Source organism: Artemia sp. Qi Xiang Cuo, chromosome 8 (assembly GCF_049724085.1).
Source record: "Artemia sp. Qi Xiang Cuo chromosome 8, ASM4972408v1, whole genome shotgun sequence".
In the NCBI taxonomy this organism is placed as follows: domain Eukaryota; kingdom Metazoa; phylum Arthropoda; class Branchiopoda; order Anostraca; family Artemiidae; genus Artemia; species Artemia sp. Qi Xiang Cuo.
This window is the reverse complement of record NC_142801.1, coordinates 12,148,430-12,162,901: the sequence shown is the minus strand read 5'-3', so window position 1 is coordinate 12,162,901 and position 14,472 is coordinate 12,148,430. Positions and strand designations below refer to the sequence as shown.

Sequence of the window (14,472 nt, the reverse complement as noted above, 5' to 3'; positions counted from 1 at the left end):
CGATATTTAAACCGTTGTTTTTTGGGATTTAGGGGGGGAAGTGCATAGGTTAGGTTACGTAGTAATATATGCAATGCCTTACCCCCCCCCCCCCCTAATGTGCAAATATATAGCCCAAATTTGTTTCTTAACTATTATATATTCATCCTATTTTATTTTATTTCATTAGCATTAACCAAACTCGCAGTAGCCTATATAAAAGAGTACGTTTAATACAGGAGTAGTGCAATTTTGTCCATCTAGATATTTAAATGACCTAACCATTACTTCAACTTAAAAAAAAGCTTTTCGCATGCTCATGAGCATATTTCATTGTCTTTTAATGTGACAAGAACTGCCACTGGCCAGTGATTGGCGTTGCGCAGGTACCGATCTCCTGATTTTTTGCCTTTGCCAGGGGGTGTAATGCGTGGTTGTGAGTAAACCATCCGGTGCTTCCCGTGCCCCCCTAGTTTTCTCCAGGTACCCATTTAGAGCTGAGCCAACTCTGGATGAGTTTACAGAGTCACACCATTGACCCCCCATTCGAAACCAAATAACGAGCGACACCAGGGCTCGAATCCCTGTTCTCGGGATTTTTAGAATAGAATAGAATATGATTTATTGGTAAAAAAGCTAGCATAAGCACGTCAGAATTACCATAACAAAACAAATGCTACGGGATAAACATAAAACAAAAAATTGAATCAATAATAAAACAGATGTTAGGGGATAAACATAAAAAAAAAATTAAAATCAATTATTAAAATGGGAAACAAAATATGAGACAAAAGAGTTTTTGTACCTCATGGTCATCATTTGGGGATACAGGTTCAGTTGGGTATTTGGAGCTCTACGAGCATTGAGTGTTGTATTAGGAAGGGTTGGGGGATTTACTTTAAAGGGAGGGAGAAAACGTCGATGATAGTCAGAACTAAGGCACTTGTGACCAAAGTTCATGGTAAGGATGTGACGTCGTCATTCTAATGTAATAAGTTCAAGTCTAGCCAAACCTTCATCGTATGTAGTATAGGCCGTCCCCAGAATAATTTTTATGGCTGTTTTTTTAATACTTTCTATTTTAAAACATTGGACTTTGGTCAATCCTGGGTTCCAGGCAGAACAAGCGTATTCCGGACGGGGTCTTGCATATGAAAAATAAATTATTTTAAGGTTTTGGATTGATATGGAGAACCGTTTGAGAAGAGAGAAAGATTTAAGGAGAAAACAACCTGACTTAAATAAGTGGGAAATGTGGGAGTTCCATTTAAGGTCATTGTCAATATACCAAGGTTGGGTCAGGCTAGGTTACGTATTAATATATTGTATGCTTTACAGCATTAACGAAAACTTCGTTAAGCATTAACGAAACTTCGCTTATCGCGTGTTTACTGGATACTAAACAAGTACCTATAATTTTTACGGGGATTTTCTTAACGCTATTGCGTTTATTTTTTTTGCAGGCCAGATTTGGACTCTTGTCACCGTGATTCTGTACCAGAGGTGGGGAATGGTTTAATTATGTGCTGTCATGATGATATGTGCAATTATGTTGATAGTCTTAACAGGCGGCAGAATAACGACACAAATTCAAGTAAGTTTTAATCTAGCATTTTCTTCCTTTTTAAGGCAAATATTCATGGTTATTGGGAGGCTTAGGAATAAAATGGACCAAGCCCAGAAAAGAAGCAAATTTTGAAATACAGATATATGCCTTTGTGTTACTTTTTTACGATTTAGACTGAAATTTCGGGGGGGGGGGTCGTGTTCCTCACCTTTAAAAATAGTTATTAAAGACCAGATGACAATTTCAAATACAGTTTCCAATGGTGAATATGATGATTCTGGGGTGAGAACTGAGAGTAATAATCAAAACAAATCCGGGCGTACGATTTCAGTAATTTTGGAAATCATAGCTTTGTCAAAAAATACACTTCAATCATTTTATTTTTAGACATGTGAAAAGTTCTGGGTCGGCATTCCCTCCTAATCGCGGAATTTTTATGTTTTCTCCATTATTTTTTGAATTTTCGGTACAGTTCTCAGATTTCTGCCTTTTTTTGTTTTTATTACCCCCCCCCCCCCCCCCAATGGCCGAAATAAATTCGTGCATACTTATCTGACTGAGCCCACTATAATTTGGTCAGTATTTACTGTTTTTATGAATTCGAAAAGTGAATTCCTACGTGCGTGCCTCCTACGAAGAATCCAAGCATCCGAATTAGAGTATACAGATACAGTGCTTTTCTGTAAACATAAGCTGAGTTATTTATCACTGAGATTCCAAGCTCTGTTATCTTTGCAAATATTTTCTAAATTTATGGCTTACTCTGGCTATTATTTTTGCGACTTCTTAAATGATTCCTCACCAAAGCGCAATCTTATCCATCTGTATACAATAGCCGATATTTTCCTTTGCATGTTGAGATTTTTAGATGGTTATCCCGCCTTTTTTCTATCGGAGGGGCTCATTAAAACGGTAAAATTAGTAGGATTGATGAATGTTGTGGGAACTCATAGAAACATCGTAAAAATCGAGAGTTCTTAGGGAGATGCGGTTCTAGGCCCCCCATATGGAGGAGATACAAGAACTGTTCTTGTTACCTATAACATTTCTCAATCGCAAGATAGTTCTTTTAAAAATACATTTGACGACTATGTTGCCGACTAAACAAAAGTGAAATTCATTGGTGCAGATTGGTGCATTGGTGCAGATTCCTCAAGAAGGAATGATTTTTCTGGTGGGCCAAATTCTTGAAAAAAGTGCCTTACTAGGCAACAATATTTTGATTTTTTTTTTTTTTTCGTGAGAAACTTTTTGGTCGAACTCTGGAAGGGGCCTCCTACCTCCGTAGGATTGTTCGTTTAGTTTTTTATTTTATAAAATACCATATTTTAAAATGTAGAATCTGTAGCTGATACTAATTATTAATAACCTTGAGATTGAAAAACAACATTGATTTAGGCCTAGTTATAATTAAGACCTGGCTTTAATCAGCTAAACGATACATTCTTGTTCGCTGTAATTGGGCCATCACTAGCTTCAACCATTGAGGCAAATCATTCAACTTATACAATACAGTTCCATTTTAAATAATATGAGTTACAAGTAAATTAAGAGCTGTTTCAACAGCACAAATGAATTATTTCGTTTGATAAAAAGGAAAAAAAAATAGTTAAGAAAACCAAGATAACAAAGGTGATTCTCAGCCAGTTGAAAAAATGAAGCGAAAAGACGAAACAGATCATTTCGGCAAGGACCTCCGCCAATCCGTCCTCAGTGCTCAAAATATTTTTATATATTTTACATTTCGTTTTTTTTTCTCAAACGTCGTGTAAAGCCCGTGTGGTCTTAGAACGTATTTACAAATGAATCATGTTCTTACAAGTTGAATTCGACGATCTGTCGCCATTTGGAATGGCCTCCCAGTAGGGGTAATCCCGGAAAATTCTTTTCTTGAGGTGTTCTAGCGAAGGTATCTTAAAAGTAAATAACGTGGTAATTACCAGGAAACTTGTGACGGAGCCGCGAAGCCCGTATAAAAACAGAATAAATCAAAAGCCCTAAATTCAAATACATCCTGCAAAGAAGCAGGAATAATATAATTGTTTTTTCTGTATTTTAAATCTTAATTTAGAAGAACAAAATTATTTCTATAAAAAAGTAGCCATTGCAATCTACACTTATTTCTAAACACTTAGAATCTTGAACATTCTTATATAGCTTGAACCTCCTCCTCCCTCAAGAAACATGCCCGAAGGATCACCCCTTTTAGAAAAACTGTGGCACAAGATGCACTTTTTCGTGTTTCACCCTCCTAACCTCAAAGTCTGATATCCGTTTTTACGGTTAAACCAATGTATGCCTATGCTTAGCTTCACTAAAGCCTAGCCTCAGCAAAGCAAAAAAACTGGTTCTAGGCCAAGTATTTGAATTTTGTGCCTTTAATGTGTTCCGCCCTACACTCAATAGGTGGGTCTGTGATAATTCTTATAGATATCTCATTTTTCTCCCTATATGTGTGTATGTTTATAAAGTAAACGAACAATAATTGTATATATGTCTATATATATTTAATTATCTAAAAAAAGTTTCTCTGAAATGACACTATAATTTTTTTCTGAAAGTGCACCATTTTTCTAGTGTAAAAAAAACGATCTCGATAGGTCACAACTTTGGGGAAATTCTTATAGGGCCTTAATTTTGGAAAAACACCATAGCGTCACGTGACATGTGTCATAAATAACTTCACAAATGCTTGGAATAGTTATAAGTTTTCTGAAAATGAGTGTCTGTGCTCAATATCTTAAAAAACACATTACAATTTAATTTCATTGTGGATAGTATAGAATAATTTGTTGGTATAAATATGCAAAATGGTTTGCCGTTCAAAATGAAATAAAAGTGGTTTTGTCAAAGAGATTAAAAAAGCTGTCTTCTTTTCACCGAGCGAAACTCAGTCGCCTGTTACTACGTTTGCAATAAATTCATGATTAGCTGTCCACATTTTGTTATATATGATCTGAAAATAATGTATTTTTTTTATATTCCCCTGCTATCAGATCAAACCTGTATGTCAGCGCGATATTTCTACTTTTATTTATTTAGTAATATTGACTTTGCGACTTAAAAATATGTCCAGATATGTTTTCATTGTTTTATAATGATTGTAGATTTGTCACGTATATGTGTCGTTTTTATCTAGCTTGTTAATTCAAGTAATAAAAAGGGACTTGGAAAGATTGGCACCTGCAGTTACAGCCGAATTGCACAATTCCGCTTAGTATCCAGTTTTTATTAGTATTTTGTCTTTGTATCTTTCACTAACTAGCAGCGACGGATGTTGGGGTTTATATAAGGGGGGGGGGGGATAAATAAAGAAAAGCAAAGCAGCAAGGCGAATTGCATGTAGAATAAAGATAAGGTGCAGCTGGTTTTTGTCAGATCTTACAGAGCGAAATTCTTGAGTGTGTTCTATGTAATTAACAAGTACCAAAAATAATTATGAGAGAATCATAAATATCAGGGCCGTTCAAAAGGGATCGGGGGCGACCAGGATAAGTTGCCGCAGGTGCAGTTACTGGGGGGTCATTTACAATTTTTGGAAGGGGTAAGGTTAATTTCGCCTCGGAAGGAAAATCAGCTAACTTCGGGGGGCTAATTTTTAATAAAAATTTTTAAAATTTATGCTAGATTGGAGTTATAATTTGCCTCGGGATGCAAAAAAATTAACCTCGGGGAGGTTAATTTTGGCTATTGATGAATCGGGGGTAAGGTAAATTTTGCCTCCGGGGACGGTCCTGATCCTAGGAAGGGCCCTGATAAAGACATTTGAAGTTGTTGGTCTGAGGTGTTGGCCTGAAGTCGCTCTGCGCGTGTGTCTGAAACAATTTCTGAGACCACACTGGCTAATCACGACAAAATAAAAAATCGCAAAGAAGACAGAAATGAAGAATATAACAGGCAGTGAAAAACAGAAGAAAAAATTATGCAAATATTTCGGTTGAGACCTCCGCTTAACCGTCTTCAGTGAAGAATAATAATAATAAAAAATGCGGATAAAAGTCCAAAGGACAATATAAGAAACAAACCTCAAAATAAACAGTGAAACTAAAATTATTCTTTTGTCTTTTATATTGTCCTTTGGACTTTTATCTGCATTTTTTATTATTATTCTGCACTGAAAACGGTTGAATAGAGGTCTCAACAGAAATATTTGCATAATTCTTTCTTCTGTTTTTCACTGGCTGTTATTGTCTACGTTTCTCTCTTTGCGATTTTTTGTTTTATAACGAACTTTATATGGTACTTTCGCAAAAATATTTTTGGGAGAGGAGCTCAGCTAAATAAGGTACAATATAAATCATTTTCACAGTAAAGTTAACACATAATTCGTCAAACATTTTAGAAATGTCAAGGAATTTGGGGAAGAAATTCTGAGGGGACCAGGCTATGTGCCTCTTATGCGTGCCAGCACGTTCCTGTGCTGACCATGTATGGGTAACTAGTGTAAGGATAATAGTAGCTTATGGTCATTTGGCTCGCACTTGAAAAAGGTACATTTCTTACTGTTTGTTTTGCTAAAATCAAAGACATGGATACAAAACTTGTCTTTATTGTTTTGTACCGTTTTCATTAGGATGATGAGGCGGTATTTTCATAATCGACATATCTACTACAGCAATGTTGCTAACGCGGTACAATTGTACTGTTTTCGGCACAATTTAGAGGCCCTGGTACAATGCGGAACATTTGGACATTTTTTGTACAATACAAATTTCCCTTTATATTTTGGTTTGACTTGCTCCTTTGTTACTCCTGTATTTTGTTCAAGTTTTAGTTTATCGAGAATGTTCTTGTTGTTACGTCAGACTTTTAACCTGCTGTTCAGATGGTACGAATTATTCTCTAGCAGTACAGTTTTAGTTGGAAAACTGGTACAAGTTACTTCAAAGCGTTGGCAACGCTGTATAAAGCTGACGATAACTGAAAACGCTTTGAGGAGATAAACTGACTCGTGGTTTCAAGGCATGTTCGCTAATCTGTTTTGAATTCCATGCGTTCCGGTTTGTCCACTCATGTCCTTCCCAGTTTATGACAATGAACACTCGAAGTGTATCCTGTTAATTCATCTATTTACCATATTTTAACCCTGTTTGTTTATTCATATTAAACATATTGGACTTCGTATTTTGAGATATTTTGAATCAGGGACGCCTATTCACGAAAATGTAGGGGAGGGGGCGGAGGATTGATTTTCTTTTCATTTTTTAAAAATAAAGACAAAAAAGGTATTTTTCAAAATTTGGGGGTGAGGGAAATTTTTCCGGTTTTTAATTTTCCGGTTTTCTGTAATAAACAAAATGAATTTCTCAAAATTTAGGGGGCAATCCCCCTTCCCATATTGGCACCCCTGCTCTTAATGAAGGTAAAATTGGGGTTAAAAGTGTTCTAGAGAAGCAAGAAAGCTAGGGTGTTGTTTTCTGTTTTGCCGTATATCTCTGTTACATATTGAAAAGGAAAATACATGGAAACATTTGCTAATGAAAATCTCAAGATTTTCATTACGACGAAACACGAAAAAAATGTTTTCGTTACGACGAAAACACTTACTGGTTTTAATCGTATTGGCCATTCAACTACAACTGAAAATCCTGGCCCTCCCCTATAAACTACTCTATTAACTAATCAAGCCCCCCTCCCTATGTATGACTATTTTCATATCAGACACGAACACAGGGTAGGGTATACCCTCCCCTGTGTACGTAACGGTGAAGTAACGGTAAAGGAGGGCAACTCTTGCACTATTCTCGAATTTTCAGGGATCCAGAAGAATTTCGTCAATTTAAAATTGGATTCCTCAAAATCCCTCGAACGTTAACAAAAATGAATGATTTGTGTCTCGTATTAACGTTTGTGTGTATACGAAGGGAAATTTTCCGGGAGATTTAGAAGAATTTTCGTTTTCTTTCCCAATTTACTTTCGTTGGATTTGTGGAGAACTCGTCGAAAATTAACGCTAATAAAAATTAATGATTTGTGTTTCGTGTTAACGTACGTGTATTTACGAAAGATGAATTTTCCGGGAGATTTGGTTGAACCCTTTCTTCGGAATTTGTGCAGACCCTGAAATTTCCTCGAAAATTAGCATTATCAAAAATTAACAATTTGTGTTTCGTGTTAACGTTCGTGTATTTACGAAGGAGAATTTCCCGGGAGATACCGCAAAATTCGGGGCGGGAATAGTAGAAGCATCGAAAGGGGGAGGGGGGCATATTTAGTGTTTAAAGAGTACATGGGAGGATCAGGATTTTTGGACCTAAGTACGGCAAGTACTCAGGGACTTTTTTTCAGGGGGGGGGGGCTAATAATACAAAAGCAAATCTTATTTGGTAATTTGAGTAATAAGCTTCCGGAAGTACGGAAAAATTTCGGATTTCAGTGGAAGTGCCAAGGCCCCTGTATCCGTCCCTGCCTCAGATATAATCTGAGATTTAATTCTGACAATTAAGTTGACATACACTATTTGTAGGTATTCAATCCTTGTATACTGAATGGAGAAGAATATGCTACTATTAATTCATGTTCGTTTCAAGATTGATAAATTATCTGTTTTCGCCTCTTTGACACTTTGTTTTTGCTGTGTCGTTGTTGTATCTTGTAAATTGCTATTTTATTATATTGGATGATTTAAGTTTATGCACATCGCTGTTATCAGCTTAAAAGCAAATTAAAAGAAGCACTGTCATATTGCGTTGTTTATGTTAATTCAGTAACACAAAACAGAGTCAGCTATTCGGAAGATTCGTGTTTTCATACTCAAATATCTGCTAAAAGTCAGTGGTGGTCATGTTGCATATAAAGAGTATATAGATGGGGTTAAATTTTTCTCAATGGATATTGTAGAGCTTTATGTGTATCATGAGGCCCATTCACAACGAAATTTTAGTAATGCTGAGATTTAGCTAGCGCTCATTTAATCCAATAAGATTTTTCATAGAGTATTCTGATTGGCTGAAATTTTTATAAAGAATTCTGATTGGCTGAAATCAGTGCTAGCTAAATTTCGTTATTAGTCTCATTGTAGATCAAAGTATAAACACATACAACAAGTACTGACAAAACCTATCCTCTCCACACAAAAAAAGTGACCCTTTGTCCGCGTCTCCGGAGACGATTCCATACCTATGTGAACCTGGCGCCTAAATTTTTCAAGTTCCGTAGGTGATTATACTTGTTCCGTAAAAGCTGTATTAAATTTATTAGCTCGGAGCGATTAAGTAGTACAACATTTCCCCTCTAGAGGCGCTGAGGTACGCGGGGTCACTTTTGGAGAGTTTTGTCAGTACTTGTTCAGTATGTGTTTATACTTTGTTGTAGATCAAAGTATAAACACATACTGAACAAGTACTGACAAAACCTATCCTCTCCACACAAAAAAAGTGACCCTTTGTCCGCGTCTCCGGAGACGATTCCATACCTATGCGAACCTGGCGGATAAATCACAAGTTCCGTAGGTGATTATACTTGTTCCGTAAAAGCTGTATTAAATTTAATTTATTGGCTCGGAACGATTAGGTAGTACAGCATTTACCCTCTAGAGGCGCTGAGGTACGCGGGGTCACTTTTGGATAGTTTTGTCAGTACTTGTTCAGTATTTGTTTATACTTTGTTGTAGATAGAGCAATCCTGAGATGAGCTATAATTAAGGAAACAAGTTTTTTATTTCTCATCCCTTCCTTAAGAAAATATCCTTAACATCATGCAGCCCTTCCCTTAACAAAAATCTTGTTTCATACCCTGGAGAATTTGGAAATTGTGTATCCAAAAAAAGAAAATCCCAACTCGGAAAATAGGCAAGAAAGAAATAGCATAAACATTTAAAGGAGTCTGAAGAAGAAATCTCGAACCAGAACTATTTATATCCTAACAAAAAAAGGTGACGATTCAGTAGCATACTATATATGCAAAAATACGATTTTCCATGTTGTTCAAGATGAGGACTATAAATCTAGAAGTTGGTACTTATATATTATAGCGACCCTGCTCAAGAAGTGAAGCTAGGTTAATCCTAATGAAATGTAATGTAATAAAAATATAATACTTTAGTAACAAAATTATGGAAAGCAGGTCGCCCAGAACGTATTATATTAAGTACCTAACCTAATCAAAATACCAACTCTGAAAATATATGTATATAGTATGTTATCTCAATGTGCCTAAGCTAATTGTCTCCGAATGCAGACAGACAAACCGGTTTTACGAAGACAGATCAGATCAAACTTCTTGAGGGGGGTCGCTATACTAAGTAAGTACCAAAAAGTTTTTGGTTAGGCTATGACAATTTAAACAGTTTACTATATTTCGATTTGGCGTTATTTTTACATAGATTCTGGCTCTTCTTTCGTAAATTCCAAAAATCAAAGAAAAATTTAATTCTTATCCCCCAAGAGTGCCTGAAACTAATTAGTTTCATTTCAGCCCCATGGTTGACAGTGGCAGGCCCTTTAAAATGTACTAAAAACCTTCACATCGTCTACGGTTTAATGGGAAAAAAAAGTCTACCAATTGACAATTAGGAAAATCAATTGACAATTAGGGGGGGGGGAGATCAATATCAGTCTATCAATTAGGAAAAAGATTCAGACAACTGTAGCCGAGGGCTCGTCGAATTCAAGTACCAAGGGCAGTAAGATAAGATAAGATAAGTTTTATTCTTCATTAAATACACATATAATATTACATGTCATTAATCCCTCAAAGGCTCATTGGCCTGTACAAAGAGGGACGACATATGAATTACATACTCAGAGATAAAAAACAAAAGAAAATTTAAAATGATCACTTACTCACATATGAAGGAGAAGAAAAGAAAATATACATAAACTGGAAACTATAGAAAAAATTAGAATAAATAAACTAAATTTATTAATTATATTAAATAAACTCACAAAAAAAAAAGAAAAAAAAAAAAAGAAAATATATTATTATTACTATAAGCGAATCCCTATCGTCGAAACAGAATTATGTGTATTGTCAGGTAAAACCAACATCATAATAGCTGTTACGATATTATTCATAACTCTTATCCAAAATATTAAAAAATCAAAACTTAAGCCGTGTACAGCCCTTTTAGCTTGTATTTAAAACTATATATTGAAATGTATTTTAAAGCTTGTATTTAAAACTATATAGTGAAAACCAAATCTGATTAAATTGATTAAGTTGAAACTTACACAACCAAAGAAATATATAAAAATGGGGGGGGGGGGGTCAACTTCAATAAAAAAGAATTCCTTATAAAATTCTGCAGTTTTTGGTAGTAAACGACTGCCAAATTAAAAAAAACTGGGGTGAAAAATCGCAGAAAATAAGCTAAAAATCAGCAGAAAATAAGCTAAAACACGGTACCAAATATCTTAAGAATATGTAGCTTTCCTGTAAATGTGCGGTTGTCTTCAGGAATCAACACATTGTTAGAGTTTAGATTTTTACGGACGAAAAGCGTTGCCAAGTTTAAATTGTTAAATTTCGCAATTTTGTTTTCAAGATTCAGCGTGGCATCACTTACGAAAATGTGGTACTGCTCCAAAAACGTATTTTTTTCAAGCAACTATAAGAAAATTCGGTACTTGTGTCTTATAGCCACCACAGTCAAGTTCTGTCGAGAAGTGAAGTTTGGTTAAGAACCGGTTTTTCGGACGGTTTTTCTTTATACGAGACAATATTAGCTTCGGCTCGGTGGGAAACTACACTATAGCTATATTTTAATTAATTATTTAGTTGGTATTTTGGTTAGGTTAGTTTAGGTCACATATTTAATATAATGCAATCCCTTCCATAATTCTTTGTTGTAGTTTTCATGATTCTGTTGATAAAATATTATATTTTCATCATATTTTGTTTTATTTCATTAGCATTAAACAAACTTCACTTCTCGACAGAACATGAGTGTGGTGGCTATGATACACAATCAACAAAAAATCTTACAAAATCACTTTTTTCAAGTATGAGTAGAGAGCTGGCTCGTTTGTTTGACCTTTTTGGTACTTTAAATACCGTTCAAAATTACCAAAGGAAAGCCATGCTTGTCTTCATATAGAGGGTTCTGTGTACCTTCATATTGAGGTTTCTATGGTTGGGTCCATAGAACCCGTCTATATAGGGGTTCTATGGACCCCAAGTTAAAATTTTCTAGTATAAAACTTCAATCATAAATCAGTTTTATGTTTAATGGTATTGGACCATAAAATTCAGTTGGAAGTGTTTGGAAAAAATTGATGCTCATTTTTGAATAAAGGGCTAGGAGATTAAGGAACCCCGGGAAGTCCAAAGCCCAAAGCGAAAAATAAAAATTGAACGAGACACATTTAATCATAAAAGAAGAAGTAAGACAGCTTCAATTGCTATCTGATCTTTCGAGTCAGAATTTTATAATACACGAGCCGACAAGACAAGACTATATAGCCAAGATGATCTGATGAAACATTGATCTAATCACTATGGCTTATGCTTTAAGTCTAGCTGAACATCGCAATATAATATTCAAGCTACTATACCAGTTTACTAAAGTATTTATGAAAATTTATGTTCAGCATTCGAAAAAGGGAACATATCCTCGAATCAGGGTCGTATCCATGATTTTTTCAGGGGGGGGGGGGTACAAAAGGATTTTTTCAGTGAGGCTTACTAAAGAAAACAAAAGAAAAATATAAAATTTGTTTATATTCATTTTTATTTCGTTTTACGAGTCGGACAAACATTTTTTTTTTTGGGGGGGGGGGGTCAATCCCCCAACCCCACCCCCCCCCTGGATACGGCCTTGCCTAGAATTTTACTGAATTTTCACATGTTGTTACACATTTCGGGGGAATGGGTAGAATGTTGGAGTTACTCCTAGAGATGTTGAATTGTTTTTATAATCTTCTACTCCTATTACCACTGCCATATATTCTTCAGTCTCTTTTGTAGTTCAGATTTCGTTGTGACTACACGATGATCACTGATCAGAGTTCAAATCGTTATGGCTAGGCGTGTACGCAGGGTTTGATTTCTGTAGAGGGGGGGGGGGGTAACTGAAAATGTTAGAGTGGTCGAATTGTATGAGACAAAAGAAATGAGAGCGAAAATCCAAAAGACACCGCCTACTCGCGCGACATCTATTTAATCCAATTTTAAATTTGACTAGCATTTATCAATATATCTTATGTTGTTCGTGTTTTAGGAGGAGTATATTCTTAGAATATTATAAGAAGGTGCATATGTTAACAATATATTGACATATACTGCATCAGAAAAACAGAAAATAATGTGTAGACCGGCGCTTAAGCTTAATTAAAAAGAGCCGAAAACGAGTGAATTATATAGGAAAAATAAATAGTTATAGGGAAAATCTAAAAAAAAAAAATTTGGGGAGGAGGGATGGCTATCATAGGTCTAGAATAACTGAACAAATTAAAAGTGCCGTATTATTAACCGTTTTCCACATCAATGTTAGGACAATAACAGGAATAAGAAGTAGCGTTTTTTTATGATATGTGATCCACAGGGATTTCCTTGAGGGAGGGGCAGTGGGACCACTAAATATTTACAAAACATGTATCAAAAGAAAACCTCCTTAAAGTTGTTTAAAAAAAATATGGTTTCTCACCTATTGGAATTCCTAGCTCTTCCCCCTCCCCCTCTTCCCAAGGAAATTCGTCTCTGGCAGTCTTATATTATATGCTCAGCATGATGCTTATGAAAGTCCAAATTGGTAAACATTCATCGGTTACTTTTAAGCTTCTATTATGGTCGATAATGAGTCATCATATCAAATTATTTTAGCGTTTTTTATGAGACACAAATAGTTGATAGATCATGAAGAGACTAGACTCTGATTTTCTGTGGTTTGATTATACTGAGGACTTTGGCGCCATTCAGAAATTGGAAGTTTTTTTCTTCTATTATGGCGTGTGATAGCCTTCAGGGGACCAGGCGCGACATACGTCCTTTTTTGTTTCCCAATTTTCTTCTTCGGTAATTTTCCTTTGCGAACTGTCAACTGTCAACATAATTATCATGATATATTGTCATGCCTTTTTAATCTAATACTATGTCGTCTTTTGGCAAAAAATATGCATTCTTTGTTGCATCAAAATAGTACGAACAAAACAGTCTTTCAACTACAAAAATAATTTCTTTCTCTCTCTCTCCCTCTCTTTGACGCTATTTTCCAACTATGTGTTTTGTGTTTCTATTGTAGGAGAACACGAACTATGTGTAGGTGTTTCTAACACCAAAAACACCAACTATGTGTAGGTGTTTCTAACACCAAAAACACCAACTATGTGTAGGTGTTTCTAACACCAAAAACACCAACTATGTGTAGGTGTTTCTAACACCAAAAACACCAACTATGTGTAGGTGTTTCTAACACCAAAAACACCAACTATGTGTAGGTGTTTCTAACACCAAAAACACCAACTATGTGTAGGTGTTTCTAACACCAAAAACATGAACTATGTGTAGGTGTTTCTAACACCTAAAACACCAACTATGTGTAGGTGTTTCTAACAGCAAAAACACCAACTATGTGTAGGTGTTTCTAACACCAAAAACATCAACTATGTGTAGGTGTTTCTATTTGTCAAGAAAAGCAATAACTAGACAAATCGTTCAAGAATAGAAAGAGACAAAATTACAAACAGTGCAAACTGCTCAAATATTGGATTTTAGCGGATAAACTGATTTTGGTGATTTTTGATGGTCTTTGGTTAGAATTGTAGCACTTTCGCTTACTAATATTTCCTATACTTAACCCTCTACACTTTTTTTTCGATAAAGTATATGTAAAGATTAGCCGATCTAGAAAAGACTCAACTGCAGTGGTGCCAAAAAGACTTAATTGTATTGTCATGTCATTATCATTAAATTGTCATGTCAATTGTATTGTCATTGAAAAAAATCGAAAAAACAACAAAATGACTTCCTAGATTTTGGAAATTATATTT

The 14,472-nt window shown here is 35.3% G+C and overlaps 1 protein-coding gene across 1 annotated transcript in view; it reads left to right on the top strand.

Moving 5' to 3' along the window:
- LOC148949168 (uncharacterized) overlaps window positions 1-14,472 on the top strand; it is a 49,732-nt gene that overhangs the window by 12,099 nt on the left and 23,161 nt on the right. Inside the window, exon 3 of the mRNA XM_089092853.1 lies at window positions 1,443-1,573. Within this exon, the coding sequence (XP_088948979.1) occupies window positions 1,443-1,573 (131 nt within the window). The remainder of the gene's footprint in view (window positions 1-1,442; window positions 1,574-14,472) is intronic.